This window comes from Paroedura picta, chromosome 7 (assembly GCF_049243985.1).
Source record: "Paroedura picta isolate Pp20150507F chromosome 7, Ppicta_v3.0, whole genome shotgun sequence".
NCBI classification, from domain to species: domain Eukaryota; kingdom Metazoa; phylum Chordata; class Lepidosauria; order Squamata; family Gekkonidae; genus Paroedura; species Paroedura picta.
Window position 1 is genome coordinate 57,334,638 of NC_135375.1, and position 25,653 is coordinate 57,360,290.

The following is a 25,653-nucleotide window of genomic DNA, read 5'->3' on the forward strand; positions in this document are numbered from 1 at the left end:
GTTCCTCATACTGGTACAGTGTCAGTGCAATAAAAGGATCTGGGAACATGGTTTTTATCAGGACTAGCTGTCACTATCTTTGCATGCTAGGCAAAAATATATAGCAGCAGATGAAATTAATGCATGTGTGTATTTTCTCTAGTTTAAGTCCAATGCTCACTTTCACAAATTATTTCTGGATGTCCCAATTGATGAGCCCTTGAGACAAAGTAAGTCAAATCCTATATATCCATCAATTTTTGGTATTTGATGATATGATATACTGTGTTCTTTTTTTCCTCTTATGCTGGCATTTCTTACAAATTTTATGCAGCAACTTCTATTACTGGTTTTTCTATCTATTAAAGGATTTCTGCCATTTTATTCTTGGTCCTGATATTCAGCTGTTGATGGACTGTTTTATTTCATAGCCCAGCCTTTTGCAATTTTTTTTACCATTGAAGAAACCCCTGAAACATTGCTCAGGCTTTGAGAAACCCCAGAAGATGTGTGATGATGCAGAATACAATTGGGAAGCATAGCTGTGTATATCTCCACCCGGGGTCCCTCCCCTGTCCATTCCCTCCAGGCCCATCATTGGCTGTTTTGGCAGGGGTGTGTGAGTCGACATGACCATATGTGGTTATATTAACCAATAAATGTTTAACACATTTTTAAAATATATGCAGAATTAATTAATTCCCACTCATTCAGGAAACCCTTCCAGGGCCATCAAGAAACCCCAGGGTTTCATGAAACCATGGTTGAGAAAGCCTGACACAGCAAAAATATCCCTTCAGATTACTTTTGTAACAATCCACTGGATATTTGCCGCTGGGTAGCTTTTGCTAAACTTTATGAGGCGCCGAGAACATAATCCAAGGCAAGCAGTATTTTGCAAAAATTTACATTTACCCATGAGGAAACATCTATAAGATTTTCCACATAGCAATTAATATTGCCTCTTGTGGCGCAGAGTGGTAAGGCAGCCGCCTGAAAGCTTTGCTCATGAGGTTGGGAGTTCGATCCCAGCAGCCGGCTCAAGGTTGACTCAGCCTTCCATCCTTCCGAGGTCGGTAAAATGAGTACCCAGCTTGCTGCTGGGGGGTAAACGGTCATGACTGGGGAAGGCACTGGCAAACCACCCCGTATTGAGTCTGCCATGAAAACGCTAGAGGGCGTCACCCCAAGGGTCAGACATGACTCGGTGCTTGCACAGGGGATACCTTTACCTTTACCTTTATTTATCTTGTGCAAATTCTAGTCTGATAACATGCTTGCTTTGTAGGCTTCACCTGTGCTTTGCAGAAAGAAATTATGTACCAAGGGAAGCTGTTCATATCAGAAAACTGGATTTGTTTCCATTCCAAGGTCTTCGGCAAAGACACTAAGGTTAGTAAAGTCCTTGTCATGAAAGCTTGGATTCAGAGAGGTCAGGCCTAATTTTTATTTCATATGGATAGGGATGATGCACAGTTATTAGAAAAACAATAGCACCTTTGTCATCATACAGAATGCCTGACACATTTGCACTAATTCCTGAACCTGAAGGGTCGAGGCTTTGATAGACCACCAAGAAGTGCTCGCCTCACTGCTGGAACCTGAGGGAAAATCTGACCCCCAACCCAAACTAGTTGGGGGTGACTGAAATATAAATGTTTTATTGAATACTCATATGTGTTTTTATATTTTATTAATTGTCATTTTAGCATTCAGACCGGGCGGGCTATAAAAATAAAGATTTATTTATTTATTTAAAATATATATGATGCTGGTTTTGCTTGAAAATTTCAATGGAAGAGTCTTCTCTGGAACAGATATCATATTGTGGATTGTTAGCTGTTGTTTTTACACTCTAATGTCTGAACTGATCTCATTTCAGATTAGTATACCTGTGCTCTCAGTAACCCTATTAAAGAAAACTAAAACTGCCCTTCTAGTGCCAAATGCCCTAGTTATATCGACAGTCTCCGATAGGGTAAGTTCATGTTTTGATATAGGAGTCTTTTTTGTTCCTGTTTATCTTTGTACAAACTCCCCATTTGCACTATATTGTCCCCTGTGATTTAATTCAATTTCAGTTCAGCCAGTGTTGGGTCCAATCCAAGCCCTTGAGATTACTAACTGGTGCCCCATTGTGAAGACAAAAACAAAGAGTATAAAATGGGATTGTGGTCATGGCCAGAAAGCTAGTTAGCACCCCATAATTATTCTGAAAACCATTTTCAATAAAATATGCTAAGTTGTTCAGTCCTGAAAAACCTCCATGACCAATTGATTATAAAACCAAAATATGCTTCAGTAGGGGTCTTAGTAAGACAAGGTCTAGAGTCATTGAACAATAATTATTGCTGGTTTTCTTTTCAGTACATGTTCGTGTCCTTTCTCTCCAGAGACACAGCTTACAAACTACTAAAATCTGTTTGCCAGCACTTAGAGGTACATGCTGCCTGTTCTCTTTGTGGGTACACTTTATACATTGTTTCTCTTTATTTGTAATGTGTTGGTAGTTGATCAATAAGTATTATTTTAACCCTGTATTTTTAGGATGTGAGTGTTGGCAACAGTCCCAATCCTTCTTCTCCAGAAAATAGCTTCAGAGCTGATCGCCCTACAACCTTACCTTTGGTAACATATTTTATTCATAATGTGGATTTTTAAAGGAATTTGTATATATTAAAATATTGTTAAATAAAATTATAAGTAGTATTGAGGGATGTATAAGAAATCCTTAGCACAGATTTTTTATCATAGTTACATTTACTGGGGGTGGGGGAGTTTTTTATATCATTGTGGCTCTCTGAAACGCCATACAGCAAAGAGAAAAGCAAGCAGATGCCAAAGAAATCAAACTACCTGTACAAGTGACACATAAGTAAGCACTCACTGAATCAATAAGGAATACTATGCAGAGTCTGGATATGAACTAGGGGATCTACCTTTCCTTTAGAGCTCTTGGCTTAATAATTAGAAAAGGTTTTTGTTTCAGTCACAGAGAACTACCATGCCTGTGACAAACTGCATAGACCGTGTTATAGTAGCCAAAAGGCTCAATATCCCAGTATGAAGATCTCCACTCCCATGCCATAGGATGCAGAAGGACTTACAATGAGATGTGGCAGTGTCATGCTGTTGATTATTGCAATGTGATTTACACAGAACTGCTCTTGAAAACAAATCAAAATGCCACTGTCCATTTATTGGTTAGAACTGGCTATTTTGCATCCACGTATTCCTACCATCCCTCAAGAGTATCATTTGCAATGGGATAATAGTTTTTCACATCATAAATGTTTGTGTTACAGCTGGGGGTGGAGAACTATCCAGTGACCTATCCAGTCCACCATGGTGACCTTAGCTAGTAGCACAGATCTAAGGTGGTTGTAGCACACGGAATAGTTTATTGGTTATGAGTTTGATAGAATTATATTCCATTAATGGAATTAGATTCAGCCATGGGCAGCCTTTAGCATATCATGTTCTCTCAACTTGCCTCACAGGACTGTTGGTAAGATAAGCAAAAGTATTTTGAGGGAATATAGGCTTGATTGTTTTTTAAAAGTAGAAAACAATGTGTACAAGAGTCTGCTTTCCCTATAAATGACAACACTATATTAATCTACTCATATTATTTGAGAAAACTAGCTTCAGGAAAGATGAGGGATCAGAGAACAAAATGTTATCATGCTTGCATTAGAAAATTGGATGAAAAACTGTGATGTGGCTTTTCAATTTGAGCTTATTGCATTAGACACATACAAACTTTCATTAGGAACAGGATGTTCTCTATCAGATCATATGTCTAGAAAAAGAACTTGTTACTCCAGCTTTCCCCACTACCACCCCTTAACAATTTGTTTTAGCTTTTTCTGTTTCTTTAATTGTCAGGAATATGAGCTAAGAGTTTTGTACATGTGGATATAAAATATTCTGCAGTGCTTAATAGAAAATCCCCAAACTGCATGTACCAGACACTGAGGTCCAGCTTGTAGATTTGAATCTTTATAATTTTCAAATGATAGAACACATTTTACTGGAGTTGAGCTTTTCCCAGGCCTGCAAGATGCCTAGCTTGAGGTCACATGAGTGATGTGTGACCACATCATTGTGGTCCTCACTTGAGGACTACAATGAGTGACACATATGCATATACGTCCACAAAACTCTGAAAGTTTATTTGTATTTTTTGTAGATTTGCAGTGCTTTATTCAAAATTTCCTGTCCTTCAGATTTAAATTGCAGTTTATCTCATACAGTGAATTACTCCAAGTGGCTTCTTGCAGGCAGATTTGCAACTACCTCAAAGCAAACACAGCAGCGATTGATCACTGCACTTGGAGTTAAGCTGCAGTATTTGTTTTCTTCAATCAAATGAGTTTAATTATAAATATTTGCAAACTACATTAGGTTGAAAGAGTGTGACGATGAAGGCTATCTGCTGAGCTTCATGGGACTATTGGGACTATTGTTTAAGTCTTCCACATCTATACCATTACTTTTCCTGTTCATTGAACTATGTTGCCTTGGATATTCTGAAAGTCTCTTACTGTTGTGAATCACTGAGGACACAGGGGGTCTAGCTAACATGCCCTTCAATCACAGCTGGCTTTTCTGATACATCTTCCCCTTAGGACTTCAGTAGAGATTATTCTGAACTGGATGGCATCATTCGGCAGAGGAGGCAGGAAATGGAAGAATCCAGCAGTACTGGTTCTCAGACTCCAGAATTGGAACATTTTCAAGGTTAAGATAAAATATTGTATGGAGGGTCAGGTCACATTAATTTTTATATATGTAGATGTATTTAAAATGTTTGTATGCTGCTTTTCCACCCAAGTTGGGGTCCCCAAGGTAGAAAACAATCAAACCATTTTTAAAATACAGATAGATATATAAAATATAACAGTTAAATAAAACATATAAATACTGAGACCATTTCCACATTATGACCCATTATGCACGGGGGTTTTAGCGCACATTCGGGGTGGAATGGCGGCGGCTAAAATCACGGATAACGCATGGAGGCGGCTGCAACCGGCCGCAGCTTCGGTGCATGCTGCCGAAAAAGCCGCGTCAGTGAAACGCGGAAGAAAGCGCAGCTTCCGGGTGACTGGGGCGCAACCAGAAGCGGCGCCCGGATCGCTGCGTGCATAATCGGTTACTCTGGGTTTTGCCGCCGTCGCGCCCCGCCCCGTACATAACCGGTATGCGTCGCGTCTTCCCCCTCCGCGTTTTCCATGTGACCCGAAATCGCCGTTTCGGCGGCCGTGCATAATGGGCCTAAGAGACACACCTTGTTTTAGCCACATTTTGGATTTCCTTTGAATGCTATGAGTTAACCCTAGGCTTTCTGTAATTGGTCTTTCCTCCCCTTGTTTCCCAGGCTGAAATTTGCCATATGTGCCTCTCATCATGCTTTTCATAGAATCATAGAGTTGGAAGGGCCATACAGGCCATCTAGTCCAACCCCCTGCTCTACGCAGGGTCAGCCCTAAGCATCCTAAAGCATCCAAGAAAAGTGTGTATCCAACCTTTGCTTGAAGACTGCCAGTGAGGGGGAGCTCACCACCTCCTTAGGCAGCCTATTCCACTGCTGAACTACTCTGACTGTGAAAAATCAGTTGGAATATCTCCAGTCATATTGAAGGGATTCACTCCATTAAAACAAAACCTTATCAACTCATTTGGCATCCAAAGGGAGCTGTTCATAATTCCATGGTGCCTCATAATTTTGCTGGCAGCAAGCACTGCAGAGCATTTTCTTAATGGCTTCATAGATGAATATGCTGCAATATAGACATGCAGAAATGGCTACCTGTGCATTCTAAATGGCATTTCCCCCAATATACTGGAACATGTAGCCAATTTAATTTTTTAAAAGATTTCCTTTGTTCAAGGCAGTGGAAAGAACTATCTTGACTTGATCATATAGAATCACATAGATTCTGGAAAGGGCCATACAGGCCACCTAGTCCAACCCCCTGCTCAATGCAAGATCAGCCCAAGGCATCCTAAAGCATCCAAGAAAAGTGTGTATCGAACCTTTGTTTGAAGACTGCCAGTGAGAGGGAGCTCACCACCTCCTTAGGCAGCCTATTCCACTGCTGAACTACTCTGACTGTGACATTTTTTTTCCTGATATCTAGCCTATATCGTTGTACTTGTTATCGTTGTACTTTTCTCCCTTCCCCTTTTCCAAAAATGTTTGTTTCACAAAATGGTGCCTGCTTGCACCCAATTCCACCATTCAGTGCCCTTGATTACCTCCCCCACTTCTCCCCAAGTATGTGAGCTTTTTAAAAAAATGTAGGTTATCACGTTACAATGCTGTTGCAGTGTGACCACTATGTTTTTACAGCTGGAAATGATGTAACCTGATCACATCTTTTAAAAAAAGAAGTCAGATTTATGTGGATGGAGAGAGGAAGGGAGAGGGAAGGATGGTAGAGGAAGATGATGGACACAAATGACTCAAAATGGCAGCCATGGGGGGAAACCCTGAATGCAAGCATTTCCCCATTAGGCAGCCACAAATTAGATTCCACCTTGAAAGATGGACTTGCTGCAGGGTAAATAAGAGGGCAATTCAGGTCTGTGCCCGGAAAGATAGATTTTAGTGTGGAAATGGACAAAAAAGGCAGCACTTTAAAAAAGCAAATCCTAATGAAATCACTAGTGCAGAAATGGCCTGAGAATGTAGACAAGGCGAAGGGCTAATGATAGTAAATAAGGGAATACCAAACAAAACAAAAGCCTTCATTTGCTGGCAGAAGACAACAATAGACGGGGTCAGATTAAGTGTTTGGGGGAGGGTGAACCCAGGTTTTGGCACCACAACTGAAAAGGTTTCTTGGGTTTGCTGCTCATCTAACTTCAGGTCGCAGAGGTACATGAAGTTGGGCCTTTGAGGATTACCATAATGGTTGAGTAAGTTCATATAAGTGTAAGAAGTCTTTAAGCTATCTATGGCTTTAAAGATCAATATGGCTTTAAAGGTCAATTCCAGCATCTAGATTGGGGAACCAGTACAGCTGGAACAAGCCATTATACGTGGAGTGACAACCTTTGGGGGGGGGGAAGGGTTCCAGCCTCCCCCCTGTTGTTTTCCAACCCACATTGGTCCAATAGGGCACTATCTAAGGGTACCTAGCAAAATAGTACCACAGTGCAGTTAAAATGTGACTGAGACCAAATCAGGTAAATCTGGATACAATATGTTAAACACTGAATTTGTAGTTCATTCTTTACTTCTTATATCTATGCCTTCATTTGTAAATCACCACTTTTAAAAACTTGCTTCCAGCAAGTGTTGGAGAATCCACTGCAATAGGGTTACCAGATGTTCTCTTTTTTAGAGGACATGTTTGTGTGTGTTTTGTCTTATTTGGGACTCCTTTTAAAAACTGTTGAAAATGTCCTTTTCTGGGGGATTGGAACATTATGTATATTCCTAGTTAATAGGAATTACCACAGCTAATTACCACAGCTAAGTAGGGGTACTTAAAATAAGATTTGTCATAGCAATCACTTATTTGATGTAGTCAGTTAGAAATATGTCCTCTTTTTTGCTTTTCAAAATATGGTAATCATAAATGAAACTATTATTCTTTCTGACTGAAATAACATACTTAGTTGTGCAAAGTACATAAAAGAAATGCCCTACCTTTGCACACCATGTTCTCTGATTCTGATTACCAGAGAAATCCATTCCTAAACGCAATGTATCTTATTGGAATTGTAGCAAAAAACATAAAAATACAGATCTTTTCCACACCAGGACTTTGGCCCAACAAATTCCTGGTTCCAGATGGCATTGTTGCTGAGCTGGGGCTGTCCCAAACCTGGCCCAACTCAGGCGTTCATTTGCGCTGGGTCAAGAGAACACTATGGGACCATTCCGCACAACCGCCTATGTAGCCAATGTAGGGGCTATTGTAAAGCGCTACAATTAATAGCAGTAGGTCTTAATAACGCACACAGCCGTTCCTACTGGAAAAAAAGGCTCTCCCACTAGCGCTGTTTTTCTTACCCACAAGTTTCCGGTCTCGCTGGAATCGCAACAAAAGTGGCAATGTTTTCTGTACTTCTTCCTGCCCCCGACCATCAATCAAACAGAACAGTCAATGAAATGTTATGTTTGTGCTCCCGAAAAGCCCCTTTCCCTTTAAAAACTGTTTTTTAAAAACCCGAAAACACTAATAGCAATGAATATTTGTTCATTCCATGTCTCAGAAAGATCTTTTTAGCTGGTGTAGGAGTTGGCGCTTAATCGTTTACACATTCTTCAAGTTAAAAAAATCCCCCCCACCATGGGTGCAATTTCTGGCTGAAATTATGGGCAGTGTCGAACAGGGGGCTATATTGTGCTCGGAAACTTTAAAGACAATTGCAGAAGGGAGCTTCATTTTACTGTTAAGCACTTCTGAATTGTTTGTAGAGGGACTTCAGCCAAAGAAGCCTCGCTTATTCATTGCTTTCACCAGTTTAAGGGGGGGGGGAAATGGTGATCGCGTCTCCAGAAGCTCAGGGGCGAGAGTTAGTGATCGACATTCAGTCTACTGGTATATTGAGAATGCACATGTCTTTTTCAGATGTGTTGCAGGTTGTTCTCAGGAGTGAAGCATTTTTTTTAGGGGGAATCCACTTTTGATGATTCCCCAAAAAGCGCTACATTGAAGCGCTTTTTGTGAAAGTGTTGCAGATTGTGTACAACGTCATACATAATGTTAAAAAAATAGCGTTACACAACAGTTAGACTGCATTAGCACTGTATGGAATGGTTCTAGTATATCCACATTCTCTTTTGTGTCCCAGGTGCCAATGGGGCCTATGTCAGGCCTGGGCCATGGGGAAAGGAAAGTCAGGTCATCCTGGCATGTGCAGCCATTACGGCATCCTGGAAGTAACAAAAAAAATGCCCCAGGCAGCTTTGCCATGCTACGTAGCATGGCAGAGTTTCCTGGGGAATTTTTAAAGTTACTTTTAAGAATGTTGTAATGCAATACACCATTCTTAAAAATCAAAGTTGGTCCCTGCCACCCCACAGGGTGGAAACCAACCACCTTGGCTGTCTCATCTGGAGGCACAAATCCAGGGCAGACTGGGTGCAGTGGGGAAAATGCTTCCCCATTTGGACCCAGGAAGAAGCAGGGCAACTTGCCCCAGATGAAACACCTGGCGGCAGCCCAGTACAGCACCGCTGGTACAGAATGGGTCACTGTGAGTTTAAGATTATACTTTGTGCAAAATTACATGCTTTACTTATAATTTTAACTTTTTGTTTCTAGTAGATTACCATGCTGTTGATACCAAGACTCATCTAAAAGCTTCCAAGTTGGAGGCATCGCCTTCCTGTGCAGATGTACACTCAAAATGTTTATATGACGGTAAACTCAAGAATATTTCTTGCAACGGTAAATAAACTAAGTCCAGTTTGGGGTAAGGGACAGGGTGAATTTGCCTCCTTCCCTGAGTTCTCCCTTCCCTTCATCTCCGTATTTGTATTGAAACTCTAGTTTTGCAAAGATGCAATTAAGATGTGCTTAGATATACTTGTTATTTATTTTTAGAAGCAATCTTTTGGCATGGTAGGAAAGACGGTAGCATATCTAAACATTTTTAATAGAGCCTGGGAATTAGAGCAGGAAGGAGAGAATAATGTACTGAGGGACAGCTACGCATTTTTAAATATATTTAGAAGCAATGAGCAGAGGTTTAGTGTGTTCTAGTTTCACATCCTCTAGCACAGGGGTAGTCAACCTGTGGTCCTCCAGATGTCCATGGACTACAATTCATTTGCTGGCAGGGGCTCATGGGAATTGTAGTCCATGGACATCTGGAGGACCACAGGTTGACTACCCCTGCTCTAGCAAACCTAGCTCACATACTTGAGCTGTCATTTAATTGTAGCTGAGAGTCTCCACGTGCTATCAGATTCTGTGATAAGTATGGGAGGAGCTGTGGCTCAGAGGCAGAATGCTTTCTTTGCATGCTGAATCTTCCAGTTTGATCCCTGGTGTCTATAGAGAAAGGAATCAGATGCAACAAAATGTGTCAGGGCTAGGGGGGTACTTGGTCTTACCAGGAGGCTGCCATGGGAAGGAGGAGAGGTCACTGCTCCCTGGGGCGGCAGCAGCAGTGGGGCTGCTCCTCTTTAAAGGGACACTACCACCCTTGTAGCTTATCAGCAGCATCCTTGACTAGCTACAGGGATGGAGTGGGACAACAAAGACCGCTGAGGCGGCTCCTTCGTATAGGTTGCAAACAGCCAGGGAACAAGCGTAGCCTACCATGGGGTCTTGGAAATATGCAGCCATCCTCCACCAGTTGTATGAGAAAGGACTGGCAAAAGAAACTAGATAGATGCAAAAAAAAAAACCCTACACACACACACAGTTCTGAGACCACCTTTGACAACAGTAGAGAATTATGATAGAAGGCTTAACCTCCAGAGGAGAGGACTCTCTCTCTCTCTCTCTCTCTCTCTCTCTCTCTCTCTCTCTCTCTCTCTCTCTCTCAAACACACACATAAACACACACACACACATACAAAATTCTGGAAAAGACCTTTCACTGATTCCTTAAAAAGGTCTAGCAATTAGAATAGGGCATATTGAGCAATCAGCCAATGATCTGAGTGGACAGAAGGAGATGAGTGAATTTAAGAAAGCTTCCTGTTTTCAGCTGTACAAGAAAAACCTTGCATTCTTCTCTGTATCCCATCATTCAGCATATAGTCCCTAAAGCAAACTGTAAACTGTTTTGTATGTGATTCCCACATGGCTGAGAAGTCCACTAAACAATTGACCATCTATTTAAACTATGGATTTTTAATCAAAGCTTTCCTATAGATTAGTGCTCAGTGCTGATGGTATTACTTTTCAATTGATTTAAGATGTGATGTGTCTATTTCAAAGGAGACAAAAACTTTTCAAACTTCTTTCAGTCTCTTCAAAGCATTATTTGCTTTAACATATGGTAGTATCTTGATGAAAAACTAGACATTAAATCCTGTGTGGTGGTTTGGAAGTTTAGACTGCAAGCAGGCCCACCTTTAACTAGTTTTAAATAACCATGTGTGTAAACCCAGCTTGTTGCCAGGTTTGTGTGTTTGCCGCAGTCCTTTCTTTTTATGGGGAATGCAATGAAAGAATTCCAGTTAGAACTCACTTCAGCTCCCCAAAACATAATGAAAATAGGCTCACAAGTTAAGTGGAGTTAGTCCCTACTCCACCAAGATTCTAAGGTTGAGTTAAGCTTTAGTTTTGAATCCTACTTTGTTTAAGGGAAACTAGCTCCAGTTAACTCACACACTTACACTCATATATTCCAGGTAACTACAATTAATTTCCACCTAATATTATCCATGTGCAAAACGGATGAGGAAGGAGAGAAGAAGAAATGCTCAAAAAACTGACAAAATGCCAGGGCTGTGTGCATATGTCAGTAATGTTGGTTAAAGATTGGGCCTTGCTGCAAACGTCCACTGTCAGAAGAATTTCTGTCAGCAGCATGAGATCTCCTCATTCCCCCTCCCACTGTAGCCACAACTGCATCTCAGCAATGGCACGCTTTGGGGGCAGGAGTATTTAAGGAACAATATGAGGTCTGCAGTTTGATGAAGGACATTGAAAAGCCCCCCCCCCCAATCACCAGAAATCCTCTGTGGTATCCTATCCAATCTGTGTTAGTCTCCTGATGTGTATTTAGTTATGATATTTTTGGGATTTCAGTAGTTAATGGACATAAATGTTTTGTACATTTCTAGTTCCTCCTAGAATCCTTGGGTCCGTCTACAGAATGAATTACCAAAAGCTTCTGTCTGTGAACCACATACTTGTTTTATATGCAATTATGTAAGTATGAACCATCCACTTCCACACTGTATGTCTAAGGGCACCTTCACACTAAAGACTACTAATATAAATCCAGAATGTATTCTGAGAGTTGGGCATCCTGTGGTTTAGTAATCCCTGCTTCTTATTTATTGCACACCAAAAAGTATTTGAATATATTTCACATGCAATGTTTCCATTGTGTGAAATGTCAGGAGGAAAAAAATGTGACTTTTCTGAATTGTTCAGAGCAGTGGTCCCCAACCCGCGGGCCACGGCCCAGCGCCGGGCCGCGAAGGCCTCAGCGCCGGGCCGCAGCTCCTTCTTCCCTCCCCCCCTGAAGCGAGAAGCTCGCCAAGCCGCGAGCAAATCGGCCACCAAAACAGCCGATTAGCTCGCGGCCCGGCAAGCTTCTCGCTTCGGGAGGGGAGGGAAGAGAAGCTTGCCGAGCCGCAAGCTAATCGGCCGCTTTAGTGGCCGATTTGCTCGCGGCCTGGAGGGGCCGGGAGGGGAAGCCGCGGCCGCCGCCATGGCGGCGCCGCGCACGCACGTTTGCACCCCTGCCGGGCGCAAACGCACATGCGTGGCAGTCCACGCATGCGCGTTTGTGCTGGGGCCGCCCTCTCCCACCACTTCGCCGCAGCGGTCCATGGCAAGCAGAAGCTTGCGGACCGCTGGCTCAGAGCTATATGGTGTATGTAGATAACAGACTCACAAAATTTCAAAAAGAATTTTGCCAAACTTGAAGAAGCTAATTGAAGGAAGACTGACAGTTCCCCCCCCCCCAAAAAAAAGAATTAATAATAATTGGAGTAGATAATACCATCACAAACTTAGCGGCAGGTACATGAATCAGCACAGCTAGGTTTGAGTTGCAGAACATCAGTGAATAAATCCTATAAGATAGTGGAATATTTCTCTGTGTTAGAAGTCCAAGCATGTATGAGGCCAGCCCTTTAACATAATCTTTTACAACAGGGTCCCCAACTTTTTTTGAAGCTAGAGCACCTTTGGAATCCTGACCTAGTAGCTGCCAAAAGATGTGGGCCCAAGTACAAAATGACTGCTTCAAGAAGCAGAGATTACTATACAATGTCAAGAACTGAGGCCATGCACCATTCTAATCATAACACACTTCAACGTTTCAAGCAGAAGCTCTGATTAACAGGATGCCTTTTTAAATGAACAAGTTTTACAAATATTTTCTCACAAGCTCCTTCAAGCTGTGGTGGCATCTGCTGAGAAAGCAACTTTTAAAAATCTGCACAGCAAATCAGATCTCCAGTGGCCAATCAGTAGCCCTGCTGGGTAAAAGCCCCACCTTGCCCTAACCACTTTCTAAAAACACTTGGCCAATGCCAAAAATGGTTTTGGTGCCCATGGGCACCACATTGGAGACACCTGTTCTACAGAGGGAACTCTGGCTGCATTCATAAGATTGGTCTTGTTTATGGGTCTTTGTATCATTTGCACTGAAATCCTCATATAGTCTGTCTTTATCACTGGATCTTGAGCTTTTCTTTCTTAAACTGAAACATATTGACTTTGTTGGGATGGGGATTTGAATGTTAAATCTTTAATAATATTAGATGGCTAGATTAATGTAAGACATGAATTAAATCTCTTTGATATGCTTCTAAAATTGACAAATTTCTCCCTATTTTGCCTGGTGGTCATAGATATCCTTTTTCCTTCCCACCCTTCTCCTACAGTGTCTGTATACTAATTTTCTCTACATTCTACATGAGATATAAAATCCACATTCTGGAGGAGCAACTTGGTTCCATGGCATCCTTTGTGGATTCGCATATTAATGAGTAAGTGTACTTTTTTCTTTAAAGGAATCTTCTGTCTTTTTCTACTTTAATATTCATCCTGCTGGATTAAGTTTCCATACGTTATTTCAGAGTTATCAAGGTCACCTTCCCTAGAGTTGTGTTCTGCCTCTTCATCAAATTATCACTTTAAAGCATTCATTAATGAAGTTTCCCACTTGGCAATCTATAGAGAGGCAAAACACATATTGCAGGGTAATTAGGAGAATAATATATGGGAACTAGCTCAAAAGCTGTACTCTTGTTCCCACTCAGTCCTGTGATTTGCTTTATTTTTTTAAGTAACTCAGGTCAGATTTTATTTGAAAGTGTTCATTCATCATGATTAAGGGGAAATGTATGTGAAAATGAAATGCTTTAAAACTTAGAAATATGTGAAGTTGGTCCTAAATTTGTTCATTTTGTTTTGCCACTGTGCTGTTGGCATCTCTTCTTGCCTGTGGTAGATTCAGACACAGAATAGATGAGGGGCCAGTCTTCACCTAACACCACAGATATCAAAATTCCAGTCCATACATTGTACCCCATAGCAATACACTGCATGTTTAAAATCCCAGTGTAGTTCTCATGAGAAATCAGTTTGTTGGGAGCATGCATTCAGATTTCACATTACACAAGAGATTAATCAAACCATGAATGCTGGGCTGTCAGAATGTCCAGTGTTGCCATAAAGTTGCCAGCATTTTTGCTAGCCCTACTCACATGCTTTTAATAGAAACGATATTCAGAAGCAAGCTAATAATTTCTTAGCATGGAGTTAAAATGATTGGGAAAGTTGACTAAGAGCACTATTCTCAAGAGAATTATATCCTTCTGTTGAAGTCAGTGGGTTTAGAGGGCATAACTCTGTGCAGGGTGCTTTCTGCATTGACAGCTTAATTGCGATTCTGACTGATTTGAAGCCGATATCCCTTTAATCCACAACCTGTTCACATCTGTTTCTGCACTCTGCACCTAACTTCTTTCTCAGATTTTTTTCCAAATTGCAGAGTGATAGGGAGAAGAGAAGAGACTGGAAGAAGAAGAGGCAGCTGGAGGCAAAGACAGGCTCATCTTTAACTCCTTCTGACATGAATGCCTATCACATTGCCTAAGGGGGCTCATAAAGCAGGAAAATGTTTTTACAGCATTGAAGCTGAGATAAAAATTAAGGCAGGACTAAAATGGAAAGACCAAACGTGAAAAGGGCTGCTCCTGCTGGAAACTAGCCAATCAGTAGAGACTTCTACATATCAGTGCTGGAGGCATGGGGGGGGGGGGGTGAGAAAATCCCAAAGAGGCAAAACATTTGCTCCCAGAATAGTGTGTGATTAGCCCTCATTTCTCCAATTAAATGGAGAAAATCTACTCTCAGATATTCCAGGAAATAAGTGGTGTGACCCTAGAGTCGATCCTTGATGGTGCAGATGGAAAAATTAGAACAAACGGCATCAGACTGGAGATCAGAATCAGGTACAAATTAAGTTTTTTAAATTGACCTGATGAAGATTCAAAAACTCAGTAGAGATAAGACCTAGGAATGCACTGTAATATAGGACAGTTCACCTCAGTGCTGCAACATGTGCTGTCATGATACCTCTTTTCAAGCTGCCATGATTACAGGAGCCATAGCAGTAACACAAGCAAGTGGAGGCATCAGTTCTTATAAACAACATTTCCATTGGGTTCCTGTTGTGCAAGAGTCCTGTGGCAGTTCCAAAATTTGTATGGCTCAAATTGCCTTTTTTCCCATTCTGTGGGAGAAATAAATTAAGGCATCCTGAACTGCAAAGTCAAAACTCCACCAGCCTCCAAGAAACTCCAAGACTAGAATAAAAAAATAACTGCCGTGTGCTTTGGATGTACTTGATGTACTAGATGCTCTTTTTCTTTTGCCTTGTCCTTAAGCAAGTTAATCTGTGGGAACAGAGCATGCAGGAAGGCAACATTGAAGTAATTTTGCTAGTTCTGGTTTCTTGCCTTTCCAGCTCATCTCCATTTATACATTTGTTCATTTTCTTTCTCTCTTTCCCCATCCACATTTTCCATTTCAGACATCCAATGCAAGAAGATTTGGAATCTCATCTGCATCTTAATGTGGCTGGTCTCTGTGACGAGCTAATGGCTAATCTTATCAAACTGGAAAAGGTGTGTCATAATTCAGTAATTCTATTTCTAAAAATGTGTTTGGATTTTAAAAATCCATCAAAGTTGCAGAACCTTCTAAACCTTAGAAACAGAACAGCTATTGGATTATCTCACAGTGCCGTTCTGTGCCAAGGTCCTCCAGTCTGCTGAAAGTGGTTCAGTTAGAATGGAACCCCTCTGCATAGGATCACAGTGATAAGGATTGAAAGGTGACAAGACTGTTCATAAAAGTGGTCTTATGGAGCTCTGGCTGATAGCTGAGGCTTGTTTTTGAAAACACTTCCACATTCGTTGTTCCAGCTTACTCATTACAGATCATCCCCATGCAGAGCACCCAGATTATCCCCATGAATGACAACGTATGGAGAATCATAGCATAGGAGCCATGTCAACAGAGCCACAGCTTCCAATTTTTTTTAAACAGATGTGTTTGTGAGGGGAGATGTGAAGGGATCACTTTACCTACCACTGTTCCCTGTCAAATTAAGCCTTTGGGGACAGTTGAAACATACCATATTGAACCTTTTTCCAGAGCTTGATACAGTCGTTAGAGTTTCATGTGACAGACAAAGTCTTATGGTGAAGGGAATCTTCTTAATCATTCACTCTTTCTCCAAACAGTCTTGAAATGCTAGCTGAGAGGGCTTACCTCCTGCTGTTTGTTATTAAAAGTGTTGTTCGTCTAGTTGTCTGCTCCCTGCAGATGGCATCTGTTCTGGTTCATTTGCTAACTGCAGAAATAAATGTATTGCTAACCCCTACCAGAGAGATTAAATGAAGGCTAAAACTAGCTTGTGTCCACTAGGCTATTGGTTTTCCTCCCTGAAAAGCAGTAATTATGACTGAAAGGTTGCCTGCCACACACACATCTGCCTTGCTTCTTACCCTCATATTGGATCATATACTACTTCCTTCCCCTATTCTGACTGAGACACCGGCTAACTCAGCTGTAATGCCTGAAAGAACAGAAAACGTTTAAGTGTTGACACACACATTATTTGAATATGTATGTAAATCTGTATTACTTTTTGGTGTTTGCTCACGCTTTTAGATTTTGGTTTCACTTCATGTGCTAATAAATCAGTACACCACAGCTGTATTTAGCACAGCCTGAGGAGAGGCATGAAAAAATATATCTACTATTTTACTCTCCATCCTATAGACCTGGGCCAGCTTATTATGAAGTTGTCCTCATAAATTTACTATAATGAGGGAGAATAAAGCTAAGCAAACGACCCCTGTAGTAACTTATCGTAGTGCTCTTTTCTGTTCATATATTCTGGGAAACAGAAGCCACAACCTACAGCCAAAGAGAATGGCACATAGCCGGGGTTTTCAAAACGCTGTTGTCATGAACAAACTTACTGCTCAGCTTGTTCCAGCTTCTTTCTCTCCAGCATCATCTTTGTTCATTCTGATATAAATATAACAAGATATAAATATAACATTTTTTAAGGATCCACACAGAGTTTGAGATATCAGTGAAATAGCCACAGAACCTCTTTTCTGCATGCTCAGCTGTAGCTTTTTAGAATTGCTCCATAGCTCATGATGCAAAGCATGCATACAGCTTTAGTACTAGGACCCTCAGTACTTAAAGAAGAAGAGTTGGTTCTTATATGTCGCTTTTCTCTACAAGAAGTCTCAAAGCAGCTTCCCTTTCCTTTCCCCACAACAGACACCCAGTGGGGTGGGTGAAGCTGAGAGAGCCCTGATATTACTGCTCAGCCAGAACAGTTTTATCAGCGCTGTGGCAAGCTGAAGGTTACCCAGCTGGCTGCATGAGGGGGAGTGGGGAATCAAAGATGGCTCACCAGATTAGAAGACCACTCTCCTAACAACTACTCCAAGTTGGTTCTAGGGATAGCAAGTGTTTTGTCTCTGCATTGCCTTTCCTGTTTGTCCTCTTCAAAATTCTGTAAATCTAGAACAGAGGGGCTGCTCCTCTGATGTTTGTTCGCAAGTAGACATCAGAAAAAGAGCCTCTTGTGGCGCAGAGTGGTAAGGCAGCAGACATGCAGTCTGAAAGCTCTGCCCATGAGGCTGGGAGTTCAATCCTAGCAGCCGGCTCAAGGTTGACTCAGCCTTTCATCCTTCCGAGGTCGGTAAAATGAGTACCCAGCTTGCTGGGGGGTAAACGGTAATGACTGGGGAAGGCACTGGCAAACCACCCCGTATTGAGTCTGCCAAGAAAACGCTAAGAGGGCGTTACCCCAAGGGTCAGACGTGACTCGGTGCTTGCACAGGGGATACCTTTACCTTTAGACATCAGAAATATCCTCAGCTAGGCTCACCTAACAGAAAGGCTTCACGGTCTTAGAGAAAAGGCAGGCAAAATTTTGATCTCACATTAACTCAGGCACTTTTCAATAAAGGCTGCTCATGATTACACATTGTTTTTCCTTATATAACAGCTATTCCAACCCATTGGAGGTTGAATTTTTGGCAGCATCAGCATAAAGGCAGAAGTGATTTTTTCACTTTCCCCACCAAGTACCTAAGTGACGCTGTGGAAACATTATGGTTGAGAAGCCATACGACGTGTTGTGGCGAGGAAAGCCAGAAAAATAGTAGCAGAGGGCTACTACTATTTCACACAGGTGGTTTCTGGGGTGGGGAGTATAAGGGGGGGGAGGAACCCATGTCCACCAGCCCCTTATATTGGACCTATGCAGAATTTAGCACTAATTATTTATTGTGTCATTTTAATATTCTGAGTCTAACTTTGTTGCTGAATATGTTGTACACTACTTCGAGCTGGGTAACAGAGAGGGGCAGTTAATAAATCAAATAAATAATAAATTGGGAGAATAGCTGCTGCTAGCAAATCCCATAGAGAGTATTTTGTCAGTGGAAGAGGAAGCCTTCTTGCATAAGCAAATAGTTGCAGTAGAACTAACAGCACATGGAGTTTATGCTGAATGCAACTTTGTGCTACTTAATCCACAACCTCTAGAAACAGATTTAATCAGGCTTGGTCCCACGGACGTGCTCCAGCTCAGATCAACTGTGGGACTTGGCTGATTATGTATTGTAGAAGCACTTGTAGTAGAAATTTATTTTTTTCAGATCCTTCTGTTTCTGTCTTTTTCCTTTTAAAGATACAGAGCAACCTACAGAGACTTCTTGAAGATAGTAGATGAATCACCAGTCCCTTGGGGCTACTTCATACCTCATCATGCTCCTGATAAGCAATTCCAAATATGACATGAAGCTCTGCAGGCCAGAGTGGGTGTCATTCCACTAAATCCAAAGCCAGAGTTTTATTGTTTGCCGCTCTTGTACTCACCAATGAGAGTTTGTATCTGTGCAATAAAGTGGGTCTATTCAAAAGAAGCCTTTCTATTATCTATAATGGTGTGTGAATAACTGACAAGACTGATTTGGCACTTTGCTCTATTGCTAAATCTGCAGTAATTCCATTTATGTTGAGTGTGTGATTTTCTGTCTTTAAGTGGTGTGACAAAGGACAGGGCTTGGCATTTGATGTATAATTTGCTGAAAAGGTGGGTGTCTTCCAGATGCTTATCTTTGACGGCACATGTCCATTTGCTTCCTTTCCTACTCAGATGTAGATATTTGGGCACATGTCTAAAACATAATCAGCTGGCCTCTCTGGGCTTTATTCTGCAACCAACTGAATTATCTGTTTCCTTTGGATCATGTTCTTGAAACTCCATATTGAGTTGCCAAGTAGCCTAATTCTGTACACCAGATTTCTATTAAGGACAAAGGCTTGACTTTTCCCCAGAAATCTCCATGCCACACAAAAAAACTTCAGTTGATAATTTAAAATGTCAGGCTGCTGTGAAAGAGCTGCTTGAGGGGGACACCTGATAATCCTAATTCTATTATTGTCAATAGAAATAATGTAGTCCAAATATGGTCCATTAGGTACAAAAATGAAGTACATACAGGTATTATGTAATTAGGTGTCATTTGGTCTGATGTCAAATTATTTTCTTTGCTTTGAATCTGCACTTCGAATAATCCAGAAACTGGAATAATACAGTGTCAGTTTGTCATAATTGTAAAGAAAAGAACATTCAAATATTACCCCCACAAGTTTTTGAATTAAACTGATTTCTATAGTAAGCAAATTGTATTTGAAAAAAAAAACTTTTACCATAACATAGAGCGTGAAGTGAATGGTCTGTGGAATGCACAAAGGTAGACAATTCACATATCTGATGCAGAAGAAGGCCTCAGATTCAATCCGATAATTACCAGTTCAAAAGATCACGTGATAGTTGATGTGAAAGACCTCAACCCAAGACCCTGAAGAGTTCCTGTCAGTCTGAGTAGACAATACTAACTTTGACAGACCAATGGTCCGCAAGGCAGCTTCATATGTTCAAACTGACACACTTTAAGTGAGTTAAATTAGTACCATATGAAGTTTATTTAAATTTAGGTACATGTCTTACTGAGTTTGGAGTTTGCAACTTGTATCCGTTTTTATTGCAATTTTATAGCAGGAACCAGAGGCAAAATGTTTTAAGTGTGAGGAAACTTATTTTTCCTCCAGCAGAATTTCTGCAACTTATCTTCTGATACATATTTGTGGGTTGGATCATATACTACCTTGAATGGAACAAGTTTGTGGAAGTGAGTTTTGCTACCTTCTTCCCAACTGCAGCTTCCTGGGCTTCCTGCAAAGCCACTCCTTGGGACTGGGGGGAAATGCTGTGATGTATAGCATATGGAACTGAAGCTGAAACTATAAGAGAGAGTGAACAGAAATCATCCTCCCCACTCTTAGCATGAGCCCCATGTTTCTTATAAGAAGTGCAAGAGGAGCAAAGCACAAATTACTCCCTTTGAACTGCAGCTCCCTGATGCCACATCCCACATTTTGGCCATTAGGAACACCTTTTAGTGTAGTGATGGAAACAGCACAAGCTACTGCGAAAGACTTCTTTCAAGCTAATATAAGAGCCAATCCTTTATTTTCTCACAGTGCCTTACCAATGCACATGCTGGTGATCTAATTCCTGTTCACCAAACAGGTTACCTCATCTTGAGAAATTATTTTAAACTCCTTAGATATGACATAAGATAGTGTTCTGTTTACATATTAGGGATATATCTTATCATTTCTGTGAAATGTAAGTTGTTTTTTTAAATAAAGTACTTGGAAAAGTGCAGTGAGTGTGCATATGTTTTTAAGTGTGTGATTTTGAAATGAATTCTGTACTCCATTATAATAATAAACAAAATGGAAATATGAAGGTGATAGTTGTCAAGACAGAAATCATGTTAGAGGAAAGCTAAAATTCTCAACTTCCAGAACTGTGATTTCTTGTAGCTATCAGTCACCCTGTTTGACTGATACTTGCCAAGGTCATCTTGAGATCATTAATTAATTCACACAATCAAGCTGAGGATCTGGCAAGGGAGGTGAGAACTTGCTGCACCCCAGAAAGTACCATTGAGACAATCCAGCAATTAGTTGGGAAAGTCAGGAAGCAACATTTATAGACTGTAGTAGAGAGAGAACATTCCCTTCTTATCCCACCTCCTCCACTACCCTTGTTTCCTGAAAATATTCTGTGTATGCTTTGGACAATCATGCTTCAGCCGCAATAACCAGCACCAATCAAGCTTTTTTTCTTCATTTTCATGCTTGCTGCTGGGGAGTAGGTTGAGCCTACCTAGGCCAGAGTTTGGTTATATTACTGCACCAAGGCAGGGGTAGCCTTGACAGCAGTAAACATAATACCTTTGAGTAACCAGATGTTTCGTATCATAAACATTTTGCATGTAAATGAAGTAGACCATGTAAGCCAGTCTGTTATGGTGTTTTTATTATCATACTTCTCTGGAAAATCCATCTAAAGCAAGACTGCCTCTGTTCTTCTAGCCATGGTAATTTCTGCTGTGTGCTTTTGTCATTCTTCAACAATCTGTAAGGCTTAGGAGTTGTTAGGACTTTGTTCTACATGGCAAAATTCCAATAAAGGTGAGTCCAAACAAAATCAAACAGTGGTTATGTAAGAATGTTATGTAACACTAAGAACTGGACACTTCCTCTCTATCATTACCCTTTATTTAATCTCATAAGTGTGCTAGATATTGAACAAAACATGGACCCTAGATAATTTAGACAAAAAATTAATGTTGAACATTATGTAAAAAAAATTAATTAAAAAAGCTACCATCCTATTTTAACATAGGATTCTCTGTCCAGTTTCACAATTTGCTTTTATAAAGAAACTGAGTAGAATTTCATTGTTATTGTTGGCCAGTGATTTGGCATTTTATTTTTATTAAGTAGAATAGTCAGCTCATTAAGTTCTTAAATTTAAAGTCCTAACATGTATAAGATTTCTTTTATGCCTTTTTAAAACCTAGTCCCAATCTTCCATGCTTCCACTGCTCCACTGAGCAATGGTGGGAGTTGAAGTAACAGGGTAGAAGGTTGCCTGCCGTGGATGACCTGAGACGTGTAACTGGGCAATTGGTCAGCTGAGTCTGGAAGGTCAACGTTTGTAGTAACACTTCCCAGTTTTCTCATGGCTGTCTACTACTACCCCCGGAACTATTTATTCCCTTTTCATCCTAGTAATAGACAATAGGATTCACTGTTGTTATCCCAAACATATTACATAACTCATGTCTTATCAGTGAAACTCGAATGCCAATGATGGGCTTGTCTCTAACCTTGAAATTAAAGCTGCAGATGTATTCAGTGACAACAACAAAATTACAGTAAGTGGTACTGCATATTTGTATGGTTAAGATGCATATGGGAGCCACCACAGTGTAGTGGTTAAAAGCAGGGGCTTCTAATCTGGCAAGCCAGACATGATCCTCTGCTCCTTCACATGCATCCAGCTGGGTGAGCTTGGGCTTGTTACAGTCCAGATAGTGCTGCTCTGGAGTAGTCCTTTCACAGCCCTCTCAGCCTCACCTACCTCACAGAGTATCTGTTGTAGGGAAAAGAAGGGAAGGTGATTGTAAGCTGCTTTGAGACTCCTTTGGGCAGTGACAACCAGGGTATAAAAACCAATTGCCAACTTGACCTTAATATTAGAGTCAACATGGACCAGTATGTAGAATTTGGTTTAGGGAGCCTAAATTCAGTCCCCTGCTCTGCAACTTAAAGCAGCTTCCTATAAAACAAAACCTAATTCATTCTATTGATTACCCAGCAACTTATACAAAATCATCACGTAGCATGCATACTGAAGAATACATACAAATTCCCAGCGAACAAAGAAAAAAGAAACTATTTCATTTTGGAATGTCAGAATGTCTCCTCGTAAAAGACACTGTCTTTTAATCTAAGCTACCTTCAGATTTTGCTGTGAAGCTCAAATTAGATAAAGAAACATTAGATAAAGAAACCCTGATCATAAAATAAATCCAGTCTCCATAGGTTTCAGAGAACTAGTCATGTTTCTTCTAATCTGGCATGCCAGGTTCAATTCTGCACTCCCCCACATGCAACCAGCTGGGTGACCTTGGGCTTGCCACAGCACTGATAAAACTGTTCTGACCCAGCAGTGTTATCAGGGCTCCCTCAGCCTCACCCACCCCACAGGGTGTCTGTTGTGGGGAGAGGAAAGGGAAGGCAACTGTAAGCCGCTTTGAGCCTCCTTCGGGTAGGGAAAAGCGACATATAAGAACCAACTCTTCCTCTTCCTCCTCCTCAAAATTCTGGAGTACCTCAAAGTCTCAAATACTGCAATATGATCTTTCAATACAGTTTACTTCATTAGATAAAGATTTGTCTTCTGATGTCCATACAACCACACACAGAAGTACTCTTATTACAGCTTTCTTCTCAGGTTTAATACTCATTTATTACCTTAGCTCTAAAGGTTTCCTACACCGGCTGATCATAGGCTAACTCCTGCTACAGTGACAAAGCAAAATGGTATTGTTTTTTTCAATATTGAATCCATCAAGTTCTTTATAAACAAATTTGCTTATCTTGTGACAATGTAGATAATGCACATATAGGTCAAGAACATGAAGGCAGTTGCATGATCCTGGTTTTTAGGATTAGATTAGGTAATTTTCCACTGAGAGGGCATTTTGCCAGTGCTTAGAAGGAAATTGGAAAGCAATAATTTGAATGAGCTGCCAAGTGAAAAATTAAAAATTAATTCTCTCCTGTATAGGTTCATTGCAAGTGTGTGTGTGTGTGTATATATATATATACATATATATATACATATATATATACACATACACACACACACACACAAATATATATATATACACACATACACACACACACACACACACAAATATATATATATATATATATATATATATATATATATATATACACATACACACACACACACACACACACACACATATATATATATATATTTCAAGAACCCTCATTTTCCCCTTCCCTACTATTTTGTCTTTCCTTTTCCTGAAATCTCCCCTTTTCCTGCTTCCTTCTCTCCTTCCCAAATAGCAACCTACCTAGTTTTATCTGCCCTTGTTCTCTTAAGCTTTTTTATCCTTCTCTCCCCTTGGAACTTTCTACCCAGGAAAACTCTATGAGCTGTATAGTGGAAAGTCCTCAAGGACTTGTGGGGGCATCTATCTTTTTTGTGAAGAATCCTCCTTCCCACACTATTTCTTCTTTCCCTCCTGGAAACCCACATGCTTCCTTCTCTCCTTCCTACCCACTAACCAACCAACATTATGTCTGCCATCTGTCTTCAACAATAGTCAGTCATACTGACCTTTCTCCACACTGGGGACCCAGTGCAGATTATATCATCTTTCCTACATTTTATCCTCACAATAATCCTGTGAGGTAAATTAGGCCAAGAATGTGTAAGGTCATTCAATAAGCTTTCACAGCAGAATGATCATTCAAACCTAAGTTTTTCCAGGATCCAAAAAATTAACCATTAAGCAACACTGGCCTCCATGGGATGGCTGCTGTTAAACATTGGCAAACAGCTGGGTCTGCATGAATCCTGAAAGTCATCCTGTGGTTCATGCCAGGCCTGGCCCTCTCATAAAGACTAAACAGTCCTAGAAAGGGCTTTGCCCTCTTCCCCACCTTCTCCTGATATAAACCAAGATTTGAAGCCTAGCAATACTGTTGTGGTTGCCAAACAATGTCATATCCTTATCCATGGTTCCTCCTCTATATATTTATGAAACAGCCTTGGGGGTGGAACGGTTCTGGCTGCCTGAGCTGGAAATAGAGCCAATCAGGGTTAGCCCTGCCCTACAGCTCCCGACCTCCCTCACCGAGCTCTCACCCCTCGCCTCACAGACGTGACTGGCTGCTACAGCCGGTACGTTTGTGAGACTCCAAGCTCCAGGGCCCCAGGTAAGAGGCCGCAAGGGGGGGGAGGCATCCCTTCCCCAGCAGCCAACCGTCCCACAGGGTAGCCTTCAGGTCACCGGAAGGGGAGGGGGGAGAGACTGCTTCCCTGGGAACTGGCAAGCACACCCGGTGCCTCACAGAGGGCGCGGGTGTGCTTCACGGCCCAGGGGGAAGCCACATGGCTGCGGGGTGGAGGGGGTCCTGGACGGCTTCCCCCCAGCCCACGAAGCACAGAGGCTGTGGGTGTCCTTTGCCACCCCCGGGGAAGTTGTGCTGTCACAGGAGGGGCAGGGGGTCAAGGCTCACCAGCTCATGGCAGCGGCAAGGGGGAGGCCTGTCTCAAAGCCCGTTCTTATGAACGGGCTTTGAAGCTAGTATATGTATATTTTTAATTTCAGATTTTTCTGAAAATGTGGGATATTTTTCAGCTGCTCATACCTCCAATATCTGGATTCAAGTATCATTAGACTTGGCCGTTTTGAGAAATAGATGTATTGATGATGGTTCTTTTAAATATAAAAATGAAAGTTGAAATATAAACTTCATTATTACCTGAAATAAATAT

At 41.2% G+C, this 25,653-nt stretch overlaps 1 protein-coding gene across 4 annotated transcripts in view; it reads left to right on the forward strand.

The window, feature by feature from the left end:
• Positions 1-20,920, forward strand: part of GRAMD2B (GRAM domain containing 2B) — a 63,210-nt gene extending 42,290 nt beyond the window's left edge. For 2 of the 4 annotated variants that reach the window (XM_077344438.1, XM_077344440.1), the window contains exons 4-14: positions 143-209; positions 1,268-1,371; positions 1,862-1,957; positions 2,347-2,418; positions 2,527-2,607; positions 4,611-4,722; positions 9,267-9,392; positions 11,747-11,834; positions 13,526-13,630; positions 15,682-15,775; positions 18,877-20,920. In XM_077344438.1, coding sequence (XP_077200553.1) covers positions 143-209; positions 1,268-1,371; positions 1,862-1,957; positions 2,347-2,418; positions 2,527-2,607; positions 4,611-4,722; positions 9,267-9,392; positions 11,747-11,834; positions 13,526-13,630; positions 15,682-15,775; positions 18,877-18,918 — 987 coding nt within the window. In that variant the 3' untranslated portion in view covers positions 18,919-20,920. The remainder of the gene's footprint in view (positions 1-142; positions 210-1,267; positions 1,372-1,861; positions 1,958-2,346; positions 2,419-2,526; positions 2,608-4,610; positions 4,723-9,266; positions 9,393-11,746; positions 11,835-13,525; positions 13,631-15,681; positions 15,776-18,876) is intronic. The other 2 variants (XM_077344439.1, XM_077344441.1) reach the window with 1 other exon arrangement.
• Positions 20,921-25,653: the final 4,733 nt, after the last annotated feature.